This window comes from Melopsittacus undulatus, chromosome 4 (assembly GCF_012275295.1).
Source record: "Melopsittacus undulatus isolate bMelUnd1 chromosome 4, bMelUnd1.mat.Z, whole genome shotgun sequence".
Classification (NCBI taxonomy): Eukaryota; Metazoa; Chordata; class Aves; order Psittaciformes; family Psittaculidae; genus Melopsittacus; species Melopsittacus undulatus.
In genome coordinates, this window is record NC_047530.1 from 16,977,664 (window position 1) to 16,996,053 (window position 18,390).

Below are 18,390 nucleotides of genomic sequence, written 5' to 3' on the forward strand. Positions count from 1 at the left end.
TTTTAAAATTTTATTTAACCAGAACTAGAGGCATTATGACAACTTGAAGTACTTGATACATTATTTTGCTGTGTACTCCCTGTATGGGATTAAATGCAGTGGCTCAATAAAGTGGAGTGCTAACTTCATGGGGTTTGAAAGGCATAATATACTAGCTGTTAGCCTAGGTAAGGGTTTGATTTGACTGCCTCTTCCCTTCTATACTTACTTCTTTCCCATTGGTGTCACTTGTAATACTGTGCCTCGCAGCTGATATTAGGAATAAACTTAAAGTATCAGAGTGGAGTTCTTGTACATCTCGTGATTTTTTTCTGTGAACTCCTTTGGGTTGCAGGCAGTCTTGGGGGATTGATTGTAATAAAGCAGAGGGTCCTGTTTGTGACTTTGGTGAAGACAACATATGTGAAGATTCTGTTGAACTGTAGGGTGAGATTAGCTGCAATTTTTTTGTTTGTGGTGGTGCAAAGAAAGGCTGTGAATTGCCAAGGAGCTATAATCATACTGCTTGTGATTCATAACCATTATTGGTGTGCTGGTGCCATTCAGATCCAAAAGTTGCAACTTTTTTCTTCTAATATTTTCGTTATTAAGAAATCAAATGTGCACACCACAACACAATATTTTAGAGACACATCAAGCAAACCTGTATCTAATTAGCTGCTCTCCCTGATCACTTCTTCTCCCTGGACCTCTTCAATACCACTCCCTGTCACTGCCTTCTAGCTCTTTTCAGCCTGCTCCTCTTTGGCCTGGCAGCCTCTTCAGCTCCAACTGAATCCTCCCTTCCCCCTCATTCTTAGTTGCTGCTCCATCAGACCCTTCCCTCTCCCCCACTCCACTCACCACCTATCGCTTGACGGGATACCCAGCTGGATTCTCAGGTGAGGTTCCATTTTTCTAAAAGGTTCAAAGGATCAGGAGGTGGGCTGCCTTGCGCAGTGTGCAGATCATTGCTCTATCTTTCCATGTAACATTTAGTGAAATGTACTTTGGGTGTGTTCCCTGCAAGGTGGAAAGGGACAAAATGATTAGGAACTACAAAGTAATTGATCATCAATAGTAAGCAAATGTTTGCACTGCAAGGAATATTTTCCCTAATGATGTTTCTTTAATGCAGTTCTACCATGATAAGTTGCAACTTGAAAGTTATAGGTAAATATTTGTATTGCACGGCAGTTAAGTAGAAGACTTTGAGGAACCGCTGTTAAAATGACTTAAAGTTCTGGAGGATGCAAGGCAGAAACTCTTGACCAAGAGCTGGACTATAGTGATTGCCCTCCTGTGAGCGAGCGTGCACTTTCTCTTTTTCTGTCTACCACCTTAATCACCACTATCTGTTCTATTCTATTATGCAGTCCTACACTTACTATCTGTAGCCATTCCATGTGTGGTCCCTATGGTACTGCCAACGTGAAAAGATGTGACTAAAGTCATGCAGTTGATAACTGTTTGTAGGTGGTGTGGTTTTTGTGGTTTTTTGTTTGGTTTTGTGTGTTGTGGTTTGGATTTGTTTTTTAAATGCTGTAGGGGCATGAATGTGATGATCAAAGGTGAACTTCTGAAATAAAACTAATAATTTTCTCAATTTGTTGATTCCTCTTACTTTGCCATTTTTCTTAGAACACCAGACCAGAGACGACAACTGATGACGACGATGCACTGGATGAGGAAACAAAGAGAAGAGATCAGATAATTAAAGGGGCCATTGAAGTCTTAATACGAGAATATTCCAGCGAGCTCAATGCCCCCTCCCAGGAATCTGACTCTCACCCCAGGAAGAAGAAAAAGGAAAAGAAGGAGGACGTATGTGTTTTGATTTTGGACAAAACAGATTTTTTTTTCTTCAACTCACCCTTATATAATGGCCAAACCTTTTGCAAATACTTTAAATCTAAACTTCTGATGAGAAAACCAATCAACAAGCATTGATGTCAGCAGCAGTTTCATTTTATTTTTATTTTTTTATAAGCTGAAAGCTAGTCAGTTATAGATGCCATCCCTTCAGGATGGCTTAGGCATCTAAGCACCTAGGCTTTCTGGAACAAGAGGCTTGAATCTGGGCAAGATTGAACCAACCTTTCATCCCTCTGAAGGTGGAAATACAGAGTTTAATGCACTTTAGTATGTAGGGTTTGTCAGATGAGAACTTAAGTAACAGCTGTAAAGAGTTCCTGCGCACCATCCATTTATATTGAAAGATGCCAGGGCACTTTGGTAATGGCAGGAATTTGCTCTGGTAATTTTTGACAAAATTCTTTCTGCTTATAATATCTATTCTTGTAGTGTGCCTTGATCCGACTGGTTGCAGCTGTCTTCCCCAGATGTGGAAGTGCTTCATTAGCTGTATATATGTATACATCACAAACCTTGGAGGGATCCTTCAGGGATGAAAGGCATATTGTAATCTTCCTGCCTTACCAAAATCTCTTTTACACGCATGTCTTAATGTGGCTAGATTTGATCAGTTGGTTTTCACATATTGTATAACACAAAAAGCCTCTGGTAAGCAGGAACAAATGTTCTGATTTAGACCTGCTTCTGTGGATGACCTTTTTATGGATTAAAGCATACTGGAGAAGGGTGAATAAGAATGAGCAAACTCAAACTTAGCCTTTCCAGCCAAGTTTCTAACCATGGGAAAATGGGCTTTCATACCTACCATTCTGCACCTAATACGAAAGAGATTGGAAAAGTCTTTGACCAGGATTTTTACCCACTTAAGTCTTCTGCAAAGTACCTATTCCAAGGCAATAATGCAGTTTCAATTGCTTATGGAGTTTAAGTGTGGTGCAAGAAGCAACATCTCCCTCAGGGAGCAAGCATATCTTCCCTACAGCATTGTTAGCCATGGCTGACCTGAGGTATAAGAGTGCTGAGCTTAATCTTTCCTTTTCCTCCCTTTGGGAGGAGATGCTTTCTTGGATGAGAATTTACAAATGAGTCACTGTCTAATGCTGTCAGCTGTATTGTATTGGTTACAAGCCTTGTTACAATGTGTATTGTCCTGTGGGTACAGATGTACAGATATATATGTATATATATATATATATATGGCCATGAGTAATGCCAGATAGTTAAACATTGTAAGAGACCATTGCAGTCTTGGAAGAGCTGGGTTCTGAGTATGTCCCTGGGACAGAGGGATGTACTGTTAGCTCTGTATGATGTAGAATTTAACCTGTCGGAGCTAGTCAAGTGGATGTATAAGTCTACTTGGTCTTTTTAAGTATATAGCACTTTTGGGTTGAAATTACACCCCATCATCATCCCATGATGGGAAGGAGGAAAAGAAACTTGGAAATTGCCATCTTTGGCCTGTGTGGATGCAGGTGGGAGTGAAGAATATGGTCCTGGCTCATTGCTCTCTTGTCCTTAAAGGAGAGGGGAGAGAAGGACTGTGGAGGGTGGGGTGAAGATGGGTACAGATATGTTGTGCGGGTGGGTTTGGGAAACTCACCAGCTTTGGGGCTGTTGTCCCTTGTAGAGCTTGGTGTGAAGACTCCCGCTGGTGTTAGCAGAGTCTGTTAGTTCTGGATGAAGGCATGACTGATGTGGGTAAAGTTGAAAATGTGTGTGGGGAGTTGAGAGTGAGTGGAATCTCGTTTTCAATTGCAAGCACGGGGGAACCTCGCTAATTCGCACTAACTTAGTTAGTAGGTGCACTCTACCAAATTTTGCGAATTAGCGAGTAAATAAAATCAAGACATACCCACTGCAAATACACTGATCATTTATATTGGCAAGTGCAGCTTAGTCTTGTTTATGATGCTACCATAGCGTACTAATATCCTGTAGTACACCTGTAATTCAGTGAAGTCTTACTAACACGAGACTTCAGTATGTATTTTAAGTAGTTCAGAGAGGGAGAATTAGCGAGGTTCTTCTGTAATTTTGTTGAATCAAAGAAATGAGATCACAGCAATGCAATATTGCTTTGTAGTGCAAACATACAAAACATTGTTTTCCAGAGTAGTGTGCAATCTATTTTTAAAAAAAAAAATCTCCGTGGATTTTTCCGCAGATTTTCCGCAGATTTCCAGTGGCCCCACTGATACCTTATCCACTCATCACCAAGGTTCGTTTACATTGTAGGCTTTGAAAATGACTGTGTTTACTGCTAGTTGCCAGATTTGTGACTCTTGTCCATCTGATTTTTTTTATTTTTTTTCACTCATTAACATCAGCCTGTCAGGTTTGGTACTGCAGAAGGACTTTGTTTATCTCTTGCAAGACTGGTTGAAAACTTCTAACCTTCAGCTTTTCTCTTGTTCTCCTGTGTCTGTACAGATGGCTCTTAATGCTTGTCCTCCTGTCCCCCTTGTTTTTTAGGAGGATATAAATGCTATAGAAATGGAGGAAGACAAAAGAGACCTGATATCAAGAGAGATCAGTAAATTCAGAGACACACACAAGGTAGTATTCTTGTTTTTGCACTTGATACAAATTAGGCTTTTTCAAAATCCAAAAAAACACTATTAAAAATTTTAGCAGTACATTGCAATATCACTTAAAATGATGTTTATATTAGGTTTAATATACATGTAGTTCTTTACAAGTCAAAAAAAAGACAACTACCACGTTAAAGTGGCCCTTGACATCTTTATGCTAAGACTTTGAGTGCTACTGAGTGTTTTGCAGTCTTCTCACTTTTAACATGAATAAAGTTTCTACACATACATTAATTCAAGATATTTATAACTAAAGGCTAAATGGGGCTGCAGTATAAGACATACACTTGAGTGTGTTTCTGTAGGTAGATTTGTAGCATAATCCAAGATTTTATGAAGAGTTGAAACGTGAATTAAATTTAAGTCTTTTATTTTAATAGTTCTAAGTTAAGAGTGGGGGAAGATTAAAATTAGGTCAGTGGTTACCAGACTTACCAAACTTTAGATGCATGGAAGAACTGTAAATTCCCATAAAGCTAATCTATTCATTGACCCCCACCATTATGATAGAGATCATATGGTGACTAATGCAAGATGAAACTCACAGCTTGGAAAGTAACATGGAATAGGATGTAAGTATGAGCTTCTGTTTTTTATTATACTTATGGATGCCCCCTCAGAAAAATATGCAAAGGGGTAACTGGCTTGGAAACATTGGTGCACATCAAGTCCCATGTCAGGGTTCCCACTTCCAGAAGTTTCCACTAATGCTAGTGCATCTGTGAATGTTTCTGCTCTGGAAAATGATACTTGTGGATAGTAAAGCACAACTATGCATGTAATGTTCTTATTTCAATGTTTAGCTTAAAGTTGGTATTACTTTTTCCCACAACAAGACTGGAATGATCCTTGGCCTAGGGAATTACCAGCAAGCTCCTCTTTTGAGCGCACACTTTTATTTCAAAATACCCCCAAATCAATGTTGAAAGTACAGCAAGGTGAATGAAGTATGCTGTGTTACTGAGTTTTACCATATGCGGTCACTGGGGATGGTACCATGGTTTCACGCAGTTGTGTCAATGTAAACACAAGTGACTACACATTGTTGTATGTACACTTATTCAATTTTTTTCTTGACTGAAGTTGTTGGAGATAAAAAACCCTGGGGAAAAAATCTAGAAGAAATGATATGGAGAAGCTCAGCAATTGAATGTGAAACTGGTCAGTGGTGAAACTTCAGTAGAATTGTGTTTAATTCCGAGCCCCAAGTTGTCACTGGTACTAAGATGAAAGCAAGTAATGTTTTGGAAAACATCAAGCAAACAACAGCCAATAAACAAACAAAAACCATGCTTCATTGTTTCAGAAGCTGTTGGGCATTTTACTGCCTTTGATATTGGGGGGGCTATTTGGGATTTCTTAACATTAAAAATCAACTGAAAGTAGTAATTGTGTATATTGGATATGTTTTAAAGGGGCTGTTGAATCTTTAGCAGCTGGCTAATGAGCACAGTGAACCTTTGCATGTTTTTGGTATGAGTTTATAAAACAATAACCACAGACTGTTAGGGTATCAGCATTGCAGGGGGCGTCCATTTACAGCACGGACGAGTCTGAAGAGAGCTTAAGGTAAGATTTATAATTCTTCTACCTGTTCATTTCTGTTCATTACTTCAATTTATCTGGTACTGTTCCCATCCCATTACCCTTTCAGATCTTCTTATTTAGGCTGATAGAAGTTGGTGAGGTCAGATTTTGATTATAAAATAGACCAATTTATTTTTTTTCAATTGGATTTTAAGAAAGCGGACCTACAAAATGGATTTTAATACACCAAGGCTTGTCTCTGTGTGTATGTATTTACCCTGGTGTGATTATGTTAAAAAGAAAAAGAAGCACACTCTCGTTATTTCATCATGAGCAAAGTTTCTGAGAGTGGCAAAAAAGCAAGAGTTCAACCAAAGAAATTTCTATTGGAACATCTAGATAACCTGTAAGTATCAACCACTTCAGTATGTAAACTTTTCTTTAAAAGTAAATGAAATTTGAGGTAAGTTGGATTTTTGAAAGTTGACAACCTAGTTTAACATCTGACTGTACTGAGGTTTAACACTGTAAAGCTCCTGTAAAATACAGTCCTTTAGAGATTAGTTTTCAGCCCAGTGTATATTGTAGAATCTAAGTTTTGGGTTTTCTCATATCAGTTTTCTACCAATTCCCACCATTTTTAGTCCCTTTTTTCTTTTGTGATTTCAATGTATCCAACATTGGTTTGCCTGTATAGTGCTATCAATGCAATGTAGTTTCGCTGGATACATTAATCACTATTTAGCTTTATTTCTGTAATCCTTTGTCGGTTCTCTGGTCCCTGTGCCTGTGGCAGAAGAATACCTACCAGGTAAGATTGCTTTTTAAAGTTGTCTTAAATGCTTTGTTTAAAAGAAAAGAAAAAAAAAACAAACCAAAACCAACAAACCAGAGAAAATACTGTTTCATTGTTCCAGTTTTTAATTTCATTTCAGTGATGGTAAACGTGGAGCCAAAGGGGATATACATGTTTATTTTGCTTAATATTTGTTCAAAAAAAGTGGTATTCTGGCATCCATCAGGTTGAAATTTGGTATATTTGGTTGTTATTTGGTATATTTGTGAACCGTGTACTTGCTCTTCCTCCCAGAAACATAGCTTGTAGGCAAGGTTAATCCAGTGTTGGCGGTCCATGTCCTAGCACAGCATCTGTAAGTTAACACATAACAATTGCTTCCAAGGATGGATTTATCTATCATTCTGTTGATGTATTTTCTATTGTCTTATAGGAATTCTGGTCATAGGAACTGTTTCTAATTGAAAAAAGTGACAATTTTGTACAATTTTTAGTAAAATTGTAGCAGGTAACCCTTTAGTTTCTGTGTTTCAAAAGAGCTATTTCCAACCTTTTTTGTAATTCTCTCCATCTTGCAGTGGTGGAAGTTAAGGATTCCATTCAGCAGAGTCCAGTTCTTACCAATGAACTGTTAGAACATTTTTAGGGAGGGGAAAAGGGGAAAGGTTGCAGCCCTCTTCACTGTTTAACCACATGCACCGTGTGTAAGTGGATAAATTTCTTTACCCAAGTTTTCATATAGGATGGTTTTGGTCTGCCAGGTCTTCTTGGGAAACAACTCGCTGTCCCAGTAAGCATTCCACTGAAATATATTTTCATAGTTGAACAGAATTAATTTTATCAGTTAGAAGTTCATTTTGCTTGTACCCAAGTGGCTTACAGGACCAATGGAATTTGTGGCCCACCTGAATCATGACTTGCAGTGCACTGTGAATGTGCAGTTCAATCAGCTTATAATATGAGGCCAGCCCTACTCTAAGGTTGGAGATTGCTGGTCTGTGTAGACCTATGCTTTTGCACGAAACTTAGTATTGTGATTGCTGCATTTTGATTTCATACTTACGAGTTCCAAAAAATACCCGCCAAACCCTATTTAATATTTTAAAATCAGTGGCGGTTTTGGTATTTCCATTACCTGCCTTGTGTGTTGCGTCGGGAATATCCAGTTCCTGTAACTACAAAATTAACTATGAAAGTTCTCTTGTTGGTTTTTAGAAACTGGAGGAGGAAAAAGGCAAAAAGGAGAAAGAAAGACAGGAAATTGAAAAAGAACGCAGAGAAAGAGAAAGGGAACGGGAGCGTGAACGAGAAAGGAGGGAGCGTGAAAGAGAGAGGGAGCGTGAACGAGAGAAGGAGAAGGAACGGGAGCGTGAACGAGAGCGAGATAGGGATCGTGACCGAACTAAGGACCGAGACAGAGACCGTGACCGAGACCGTGACAGAGATCGCGAAAGGAGTTCTGATCGCAACAAGGACCGTAGCAGATCAAGGTAAATGCATTCAAGTTGCTATTTATTTCTGTTTTTTTCAGTGCTGTTTACTAAGTGTATATAGTTCAGTAGATAAACTGCCATTCAAGAGAATGATCCTTTTTATAGATCAGATTAAAACTAGGAAATTAAAATTTTAGAAAGTGTATTTACACAAATTGGAAGAACACTTGATTGCCTCCACAGCACAGGCATGCAAGGACTGCAATATGCAGTAAGCAACTGCCCAACCATGACTTAACCGTAGTGGTTTTATGTTAAATCTTCTTCATAGAATTGTAGAATGGTTTGAGTTAGAAGGGACCTTAAAGATCATCTGGTTCCAGCCCCTTGCCAAGGGCAGTGACACCTTCCACTAGACCAGGTTGCTCAAACTCCTGTCCAACCTGGCTTTGCAACTGTGGGTAGCTTTATTCCTATTTGAGGTTCTTTTATGTATGTGGTATTTTTAAGGTTAAGTACATTCCTTTGTTGTGGGGGGAGAGGGGTAGGTGGTTTTTTTTGCTGTTTGGGGTTTTGGATTTGTTTTGGGTTTTTTGGGGGGTGTTTGGGTTTTTTTGTGTGTATGTTTTATTAAAAGTAGGGGATTCCTTTCAGTCTTAAACTGTGACTAATCTGTCAAGCTCTAGATACTACTTTTTCCCTCTTCACCATAGGAGAAAAATAGGTGTTTCACTTTAAATCATCTTGTCAGTAGGGTTCTTGTTGCCTGTCAGCCATGTAAACATGGAAGATTTTTTAATCATACCCTTTATTTTTGGGGGTTTTAGCTGTCACTTATTTATGGAGAACTACTAACAGTCTGATAAGAATTGCAATGTGCTCACCATTAGTTTCTGTAGATACCACTATTTAATGGTTGTGCTCAAACAATTACATTTTGGTAAGTGGAGTTTTGAGTATATTACAAGTACTGATTTATGCCCATTGCTGTATCTGCCACTCATCTTGTACAATTGCAGGAGAATGACTTGTAAGATGCTAGAAACAGTGCATTATGTATTTGAAGTGAAATCATTTGTGTGGAGAGGAAGGCTCTTGTATTAACTTTGGACTTCCTTCCTTCAGAGAAAAAAGCAGAGACAGGGAAAGAGAACGGGAACGGGAAAGGGAAAGAGAACGTGAACGGGAAAGAGAACGTGAGCGGGAACGCGAGAGAGAGCGTGAGCGGGAACGGGAGAAGGATAAGAAGAGAGATCGTGAAGAGGATGAAGAAGATGCCTACGAGCGCCGAAAACTAGAGAGGAAACTGCGTGAAAAAGAAGCTGCATATCAAGAGGTAGGTTGGGAATCTTAAGGTTCCTTTAGAAAAAATTGTTTCTGAGTGGTGATAATAAGTGTTCTACTATAAAATTCATCATTCTTTCTCCCTATCTTTTCTTAAATTTGTTTGTAATCCTTTGACTGCATGAATTAGGCCAGAATATGTAAGTTACAACAACTTTGGACTTCTTATTCTGGCATTTTAAATTATAAGTAACTCATTTGCTTAATTTTAGTGCAGCTGGTTTTAAACAATAACCCAAGCTAACTTCAGAGTAGTAATACTGTTCTTGAAGTGCTTGAGATTGGAGTGTGTTGTTTTTTCTTTTGTTGTAGCGTCTTAAAAACTGGGAAATCAGAGAACGGAAGAAAAGTCGAGAATATGAAAAAGAGGCTGAAAGAGAAGAAGAAAGGAGGAGGGAAATGGTAAGGCTTATGCTTGTAATTTTCCCTTCTTGTTCTTTGTGTCCCATTTAGAATGGGGCATTCTACTACTATCTACGGACAGTGATAGGGCTCTCATTTTATATAAACATCATATATATTTTTATACAAAACAAAGTTAATAGACTTTAAACAGAAATGTCTTTTAACTGGCAGTACAACTGAGAGTCTAGAAAGCAAAGTCTAGTGACTCGGTCTTGTGAAGGGAAAAGAATGAGAAGTAAGCAGCTGCAAAGTACTGGGGTTTGATAATCATGCACTATTACATTTGTAACCTGTATTTGTGTCAGATTTGCAGCAAAACTTACTATGTTCTATGTCATGCAGGTAGAACTAGAACCAGTCCTTTTATTTCCAGCCTGCTCATGTGCCGCTACCTTCTGTAATACATGATATCCTTATTGATCTGTTTTGCAAATTTCTCTTTAGTTCATTAGTTGTGAAATTACCAGTTATCCATGTAACGCTTGGAAATTTTGTTAAAAAAAGACACTATTGGAAGATAGGTGCTTGTGTAATCTCATACTTCTTTATGCTTCAACACAAAATTTACTTTCAATCGTGGTTGTGCTGTTTCATGTTATTCTCCCAGAGAAGAAGAGAAGATATAAGAGAGTTCTAAATAGGAGATGGATTGGGAATTACTTCAAAGCAGAATATGGAGAGATACACAGGGAAGGGAAGAAAAAGGGGAAAAAGAAACCCAAACCCCATGGAAAACACATTGGTTTATGTGGAATCTAATTTTTTGCTATAAATATTTGAGAATGACTCAAGAATATTTTTCTATTCATGATTCTCCTGGATATTGGCTATGGATTGCACTTGTAGAGAGCAGTGTGAAATTCTGTGCTGAATTTACAACCAAAATCATAATCTGCTTCTCAGTCATTAGCATTGAAGTATCTTACTGTTCTTTTAAGAATACTGCTTATAGACAAGTTAGAATGTCCTAATTTATGTTCTTAAATAACTGCTTATTTTCTTTTTCTTCTCTATCAGAGGGGGGGAAATGTCTCCTTTTCTAGTCCCTTCCTCCCTCCCGTCAGTTTTAGGCCTGTGCATTGATCCCGTCCCACATGGTTTGGATTAGTAACAAGAGAGTGCTTATCCTAGAAGTAGCCATTAGGTTTGTTTCTATGCATAACTAACTATTTTTTAAAAAGCATGGCTCTTGAAACAAAATGGTACTGATGAAACACACTTAAGCTGCCACGTTAAAATATCCAATACCAGACTTAGGAATTTGAAGAACAGGCAGCTTGATCCTCTTCTTTTGTGATGTAAAAAAAGGGGGGTGGGTATATTTGATAACCTTTGAAATGCTAATAACAGAGTTGTAGTTTGCAGGTCATAGCCATGATCCCAGTGGATCTAGTGGACGTACCATCTGCTGTTGAACATATGATAGCAAGTTGGGAAATCCCTGGAACATAATGCAATTCTAAAACCTTTCTTTTTTTTATTCTATTTTTAGTTTGAAATGTAGTATATATAAAATAAGCTTACTAATAATATTACTAAATTTTAAACTCTTAGAAAGAAAACCAGAAATTATTCTGTAACATTATTTTTCAACTTCTTGCAGGCAAAAGAAGCTAAACGGTTAAAAGAATTCTTAGAGGATTATGATGATGACAGAGATGATCCAAAATACTACAGGTACATCTTTCTATTGATTACTAGCAATAAAATCTTCATTGTTCATTTTAACACAGTGGTGGGGTCTGTTGGCAGAGGGTTATGAAGTTTATATTTGACCGATTATGTGGTGAGGTAAGGGTTTATATATCTCTCTATATATACCTTATATATATATAAAATATATAAATTATTTCAGTGTCGCTTGATAAGTACCAGAGGGAAAAGGGAGGCTCCTTAATGCTACTTGTTAGTATTTGGGAGTAGCTGCTCCTTCCTATCCCTCAGCTTGTGGGTGAGGCAGAGCAGAGGTCAGTGTAATACCAGAATAAGCTATTGGGGGCAGGGAGAAGATAGCAAGCATGCTTCTCCAAAAAAATTCACTATAAGGAAGCTGTAAATTGTATGAGGAACAAGATTGCTAACTCTGTAAAGGATAAGGAAGATTCTTCAGCATAGGACTAACTAAAATTTGTATAAACATAACATCAGAATTGGTTCTTGACAAAACATGTCAAATAATTAGATTCTTTTTCTAATAAGACTGGCAGTTCCATTCTCTACTGTGTACCCCATCTGTTTTATGTGATGGGGTAAATTCTGTATAGGGAGGTTGGGAAACCAGTATCTTAGATTCTTCTGGTACAAAAATAGACCTCAGATGTTTGTATGAATCTAATTTTCACTTAGCTGATATAGATGTTTCTTCCACTATTTCTTGTGGTACAAAGTTCTCATTGGAATGTTCTTTGGAGTACAAAATCTGTATCTTTTGTAGGGGTAGTGCTCTTCAGAAGAGGCTACGAGACAGGGAGAAAGAGATGGAAGCAGATGAACGGGATAGGAAAAGGGAAAAAGAAGAATTGGAAGAAATTAGGCAGCGCCTTCTGGCAGAAGGACACCCAGATCCAGATGCAGAGCTCCAGAGGGTAAGTAGCTGTTGGTCTGACAGGAAAAAAAGAGCCCATGGTATTCTGGTGGTATTGAGCAAAATCAGATGAGAGATCTGATAGTTAGTATTTGTTCTGTTTACTTTTTCTTAAAAAGAAGTTCAGGTACACAGTAAGAATGCTGGAAACAAAGAATAGCTTTCTTTGGATGGAATTTGAAAACAAATTTGATTAATCATTGTTTCCAGCTATAATGGCAGTAGTTGCATATATTTGTTCTTGACTAACAGAGTTCTCTAGGAAAGAGGATTTTTATATTCTTTTCGAGCAGTACCGTTTTTGAGAAAATTTCTGGTTTTGCTAATTATCTGTTTCATTGCAGATGGAGCAGGAGGCTGAGCGGCGTAGGCAGCCACAAATAAAACAAGAGCCAGAGTCTGAGGAGGAAGAAGAAGAAAAGACAGAAAAAGAGGAAAAAAGAGAAGAGCCAGAGGAAGAAGAGGAGGAGCCTGAACAAAAGCCCTGCCTTAAACCAACTTTACGACCCATTAGTTCTGCTCCATCTGTTTCTTCTGCTAGTGGAAATGCAACCCCTAACACACCTGGTGATGAATCTCCCTGTGGCATTATTATCCCTCATGAAAATTCACCTGATCAACAGCAGCCGGAGGAGCATCGGCCCAAAATAGGACTTAGCCTCAAACTGGGCAAGTTTATATTTTATTTTCATGTTCTGTGTAGGATCAGAATGAAAAAAAAAAACTAAGCTGAGTAGCCAGACAGTTTTCCAAATACATTTTTTGATGTACTTGCATCAAGCTGTTATCTGAATGCTGCACTTTATTTCTGCGATCTAGAAGATATGTTTTGTAGATATCTCTTGTTCCAGAATCTGGAGTGGAAGAGGAAGGGAAGTTTTGGCAACCTCAAGGCTTGAAATTTTTTTGTAATTCTCTGAGCTGGGAATAGTTACTTCCCCATGCTTTTGCACTTTAATAGATCTCTAGATGTATCTTTTAAAACTCATTGATACTTTCATTGATGTAAGTATTATGTTAGATTTAAGCCTTAGATCTATTTATTCACAAAGACCTTTTTGAAGGAAGAAAACTGAAAGTAAGATTGTCTTTAACTTTCTCTGAAAGTAGCACAATGAATTGATAACAGTTGTGACTGGAACTTGAGTGTAGAGTTTTAGTACCTAGGAATTTTGTGGTGTTACAAAAATATTCTGTTTCAAACAGCAGAACTAAGGATATTTGTATTCCAGAATGCTTATGCATTTATTATTTTCTTCATTACCCTGGGGCTGCAGTGTGAGCTCATACCATGTTAGATTTTGAATAAAGAGAGCCAGTACGGTATTCAGGTGAATTAATGCTTTTCCTATAGCTAGAATCATTGCAACCTTTCACTTCTGTGCTCTGCTAAGGTTTGAACTTATGCGATAGTCCCCCATCAGTGAGGGTGCTAGCTGGTTTCAGGTCAAAGAAAGAAGATCCTATTTTGCAAGCATCTTGATTGAACTCTGAGATATTTACCTTTTTTACCGTTTTTATAACATACTGTAAGAGATTAAAAAACTGATGCTAGGCATTCACAAGCATTTCTATAATATAAAATGATATTCCTCAAGAAATGTGTGAAGAGCAAACGAGCTTTGGTTACAGTTTACAAATATCTTATTCTGTCCTTTGGGTTATAGGTGCCTGCAATAGTCCTAATCAGCCCAATGCTGTAAAAAGGAAGAAGCTTGCTGTGGATAGTGTTTTCAATAAATTTGATGATGAAGACAGTGATGATGTACCCCGTAAAAGGAAACTTGTTCCCCTGGATTATGGAGATGAAGATAAAAGCAATATCAAAGGCAGTGTCAACACTGAAGAAAAACGCAAACATATTAAGAGTCTCATTGAGAAGATTCCCACAGCAAAACCAGAGCTCTTTGCTTATCCTCTTGACTGGTCAATTGTGGATTCAGTAAGTTGATTGATTGTCTATATATTATACTTATTCTGAAGTATGCCTGCTTATTTTTGTTTGGTCTCTCCTGAATTGTTGCTGCAAATTGTCTAGCAGTTTAATGGGATGGGGGAGAAAAGGTCCTGTGCAAACGTGTTTGGCTGTCAGAAATACTTACAGTTGCCACATCAGTAGGGGTTGTCTCACTGATAGCAAAATTTTGCTAAATCGTTGTTTGGGTCTTGTAGCTGTCTATCTGGCAGTATGGTCTCAAGACAGTTAGTTTATGGAAATTACAGAGCTTGTCTTTTCTCTTTTTTCCAGACATTAATGGAACGTCGAATTAGACCATGGATCAACAAGAAAATAATAGAATATATTGGTGAAGAAGAAGCCACGCTAGTTGACTTTGTTTGTTCTAAGGTTAGTATCTTCCACTTCCTGTGTGAAGTTTGGGGTTTGCTCTCTGTTTAAGGTGCAGTATCTGTATTTGAAGGCAGTCTGTTCTTAGTTTCTCTGTAATCTGTAATTATCATCAGAGACAGTTGGTGTTCTTGGGATCAATATATACATAGTAGAGGCTCTCTGTTACTTGTTACATAAACATCTGGAATTGGATAAGAAATGAGCAGTTAAAGAGCAGCTGTTCTAACTGATAGTTTTATCATTAGATGTCAGAGTTGATATCTTATTGGCTGTTAACAATTTTAGCTTAAAAGTAAGATTTATTTGAATTCAGGGGAAAAAAAGACAGTATCTTGATTTTTACATATATTTTTGGATCAACCAGAATAGCTTCTTAAAAAATTCTTTAGATGCTGCTGTTGCTTTAGTAATAAGCAAATGCTAAGATTTTAGAGTTATCATTAGAAGTCATTCTGCTATACCTTTCAGCTGTTGCATGACTTGTTTAAACTAAACTGTGCATAGCTTCTTCCATGAAGTTACAAACTAAATTCTGATAACTTGCCTTTTTTAGTCCACCACAACAGCTCTGTGGCTTTTCATCAACATGGAATTTCAAAAACTCTTTTCAGATTTCATGGTACTCACGTTCGTAATGGCTTTCTCAGTTTGTCTTTTAGGGCTGTTGTATGAGAGTGATAATTATGTGGCACAGTAGGTTGGTAAAAAGTGAAAAGCAGAAGTGGAATATTTTCCAAGCTTTTATATATATATATATATATGTATGTGTGTTTGTGTATGTATATATATAAATATATATATATATATATATATATATATATATATAAAATGTTTTCTGGTATTGAAAGACAGTTGGGGGGGGGCTAAATTGAAATACTTAACTGAATTTTCCATCTGCATGTTATGAAGAGTGATACAGGGAGAATTTTGCCTTTGTCTTCTATTAGGAGTTCCTTGTTGAAGGAAGGGGAGCTTATTCCTTAAATTAGGAGAGCTTAACTGGAGATGCAAGGATAGCCACCAAATACAGGACCTGTTAAATCTTTGGGCTTCCTGGAACTTGTTCCTCAGAAAATAGCCATAAACTAGCACTCATTATGATGGAATCTGATGTAGCTTAATACTAATTTTTGCCCTGGCTAATATTGGGAACTAGTGAACTGTAGATATTTTTTGCATGTGAAAGCATACAAAATCCTTGAGAATTAGCTGGGTTTTGTCCAGAGAGGTTTATATGGTTTACCCAGAGTCTTCAGTCTAAAAACATTTGAGGGTTTTGTTCGTTTGGTTTTTTTCAGGTTATGGCTCACAGCTCACCACAGAGCATACTGGATGATGTTGCCATGGTAAGCGCAAATTATGTAACTAATATACTTCCTACATTATACTGAAGCTAATAGTTAATTCTGCAAAATAGTAGGAGCCCATAACAGAAATATTTGGCATTCACAGAACATGCATAGAAAATACATATTAGCTGTTTTGATTAAGCAGATCAAACTTTGTCGTTCTGATGTGTCTAGAATTAGTCTTTATAACTGAAATGTGTAACCTAAAAAATAATCTATAAAATGTGTATTTCCTACAGGTACTAGATGAAGAAGCTGAAGTTTTCATAGTCAAAATGTGGAGGTTATTGATATACGAGACAGAAGCAAAGAAGATCGGTCTAGTGAAGTAAAGCACTCTCCTTGCTTCTAGGGTTCCGTTTCAATCTTTGGCTTTTCCCCTTTCCCCCCCCCAATCATTCAAAGACTTTGAATTTTCTCTGTTCTCAGAGACTTGAGACCTGTATTTTTTTATGTAGAAAATGTGAATTTTTTTGTCCTCTGCTCTGAGGCCCCCTTTACCTTCTCAGTTATCTGAATCCTGCATTGATTCTCTTTATAATTCACAAGGTACAATTACCGGTATGTTTTATAAGCTGCAGCTACTGTACATGCTCTCCGATAATTTTGTTATGCTACTCTGATTCCTGTAAATACTAAAGGAAAAAAGCCCCTGTTTTGCAAAATACTTGCACTTAATATGGAATTATATCAGTTACAGATGAAGACAAATGGTTTCACTGCAAATTTATCAGTGATTTCATCCCTCCCCCCATATCCTCCCTCTTTTTATTTAAGGAATTATCAGAAAGCAATTTAAACATAAGTGGTTTGAACTGCTTTCACAGAACAGCTTTATGTGTTCATTTGGTCCCCTCATCTGTCTCTGGAAAAGGAATTCTCTCAGACTCTTCATTCTGATGTGAACCAGCAGTAGTCTTGGTACTTTGCCCATTTAAGATTACTAATGAAGCTGGGAACTCAGTCTCTTGCAGATGCTCTGCTTCTTTCCTAGAAAGTGCAAATTACAGCAAGTTTTTTATTCTTTGCTCAGTTAAAACAAGAGCAGGACCTCAATTCAGTAAGTGCTATTTGATGTTTAGGGTTTTTTAAAAACTAGGATATCTTCTGCTCAGTTTCAGTTTAGCCCTTTCCTATTATCCCTTCTGTCTCCAAAATAACCAGATCTTTTTTTATAAGAAATTATTTTTAAAAACATATTTTTAGTATTTAGGAAAAGTTTGTTTGGAAGGAACTGACCATAATAGTTGACAAAAAGTAAACCATAAGTTTTCAAAGCCAAAGTCTTGTTTTTATCCATACTGTTAAACTAGCCCCAACTTTTGTTTTCTACTGGTAAACAGTCTGTTGTCCACAAAAAGAGTGTAATATTCTCCTGCCTTGTTTGTATGGGTTTTTATAAATAGGCTGATGGGGTATAAATGATGAGATGTACTGTAAACTGCATTTTTTATCTCATACCTGGGTAAGAAGACAAATTGATAAAGTGCTATGAACTGTTTTGATTGCAGGAGGACTGTGTTCCAGGGAGCAAACTGTCTCAGAAACATTTTTAATTTTTAAAAGCAATTCTTAATAGCAAACAAATTGAGTAAAGGTGTTTCAGTATCTCTGTATTGTATTTAACTGAAGGATACAGGTTGACCTGTTCAGAAAACATAATTGTGACCTTGAGTTACTAGTTCTTTGTATCCGGAGAGGACAATTGAAAAAACTGTTCTTAACAAATGGGATTGTGTAAAGGTTCCACCCTGTAAATATTTCAGATATTAAAAATGTATATATTTGATTTAAGGGCTGACATTCTTTTGGAGTCTTGTGCAGCATGCAATTCTATTTAACACTGCCTTCTGAATCAACAGGTGTTCCCTAATGAGGGGTGTGTTTTTTTACAACTACCTCCTGCTTTGTCAGGTGACTCAGAGCCTGAAAATTCAGATGTGATCCCAATACATTCTTTCGTAATACTCCACACCACAAAATGTTCTTTTTTAAATTGAAGTGTAATGCTCAGATGTTATTTGTATGTTGTGCTTGAATTTGTGTCAGAATGTTTTGGTTTACATCCTTCCATGCTGCAACCTTCCTCTTTTTTTCTGCAACTTGATGTTATCCTAAGAAATTACTTCCTTTTTCCCCCCATACAGTTTTGCA

At 37.4% G+C, this 18,390-nt stretch overlaps 1 protein-coding gene across 3 annotated transcripts in view; it reads left to right on the plus strand.

Annotated features, from left to right (window-relative positions):
- Positions 1 to 18,030, plus strand: part of RBM25 (RNA binding motif protein 25) — a 30,545-nt gene extending 12,515 nt beyond the window's left edge. For 2 of the 3 annotated variants that reach the window (XM_031049420.2, XM_031049419.2), the window contains exons 7-19: positions 1,621 to 1,803; positions 4,022 to 4,075; positions 4,330 to 4,413; positions 7,987 to 8,261; positions 9,330 to 9,540; positions 9,861 to 9,950; positions 11,557 to 11,630; positions 12,388 to 12,538; positions 12,882 to 13,206; positions 14,205 to 14,479; positions 14,786 to 14,884; positions 16,186 to 16,233; positions 16,476 to 18,030. In XM_031049420.2, coding sequence (XP_030905280.1) covers positions 1,621 to 1,803; positions 4,022 to 4,075; positions 4,330 to 4,413; positions 7,987 to 8,261; positions 9,330 to 9,540; positions 9,861 to 9,950; positions 11,557 to 11,630; positions 12,388 to 12,538; positions 12,882 to 13,206; positions 14,205 to 14,479; positions 14,786 to 14,884; positions 16,186 to 16,233; positions 16,476 to 16,568 — 1,962 coding nt within the window. In that variant the 3' untranslated portion in view covers positions 16,569 to 18,030. The remainder of the gene's footprint in view (positions 1 to 1,620; positions 1,804 to 4,021; positions 4,076 to 4,329; positions 4,414 to 7,986; positions 8,262 to 9,329; positions 9,541 to 9,860; positions 9,951 to 11,556; positions 11,631 to 12,387; positions 12,539 to 12,881; positions 13,207 to 14,204; positions 14,480 to 14,785; positions 14,885 to 16,185; positions 16,234 to 16,475) is intronic. The other variant, XM_031049422.2, reaches the window with a different exon arrangement.
- Positions 18,031 to 18,390: the final 360 nt, after the last annotated feature.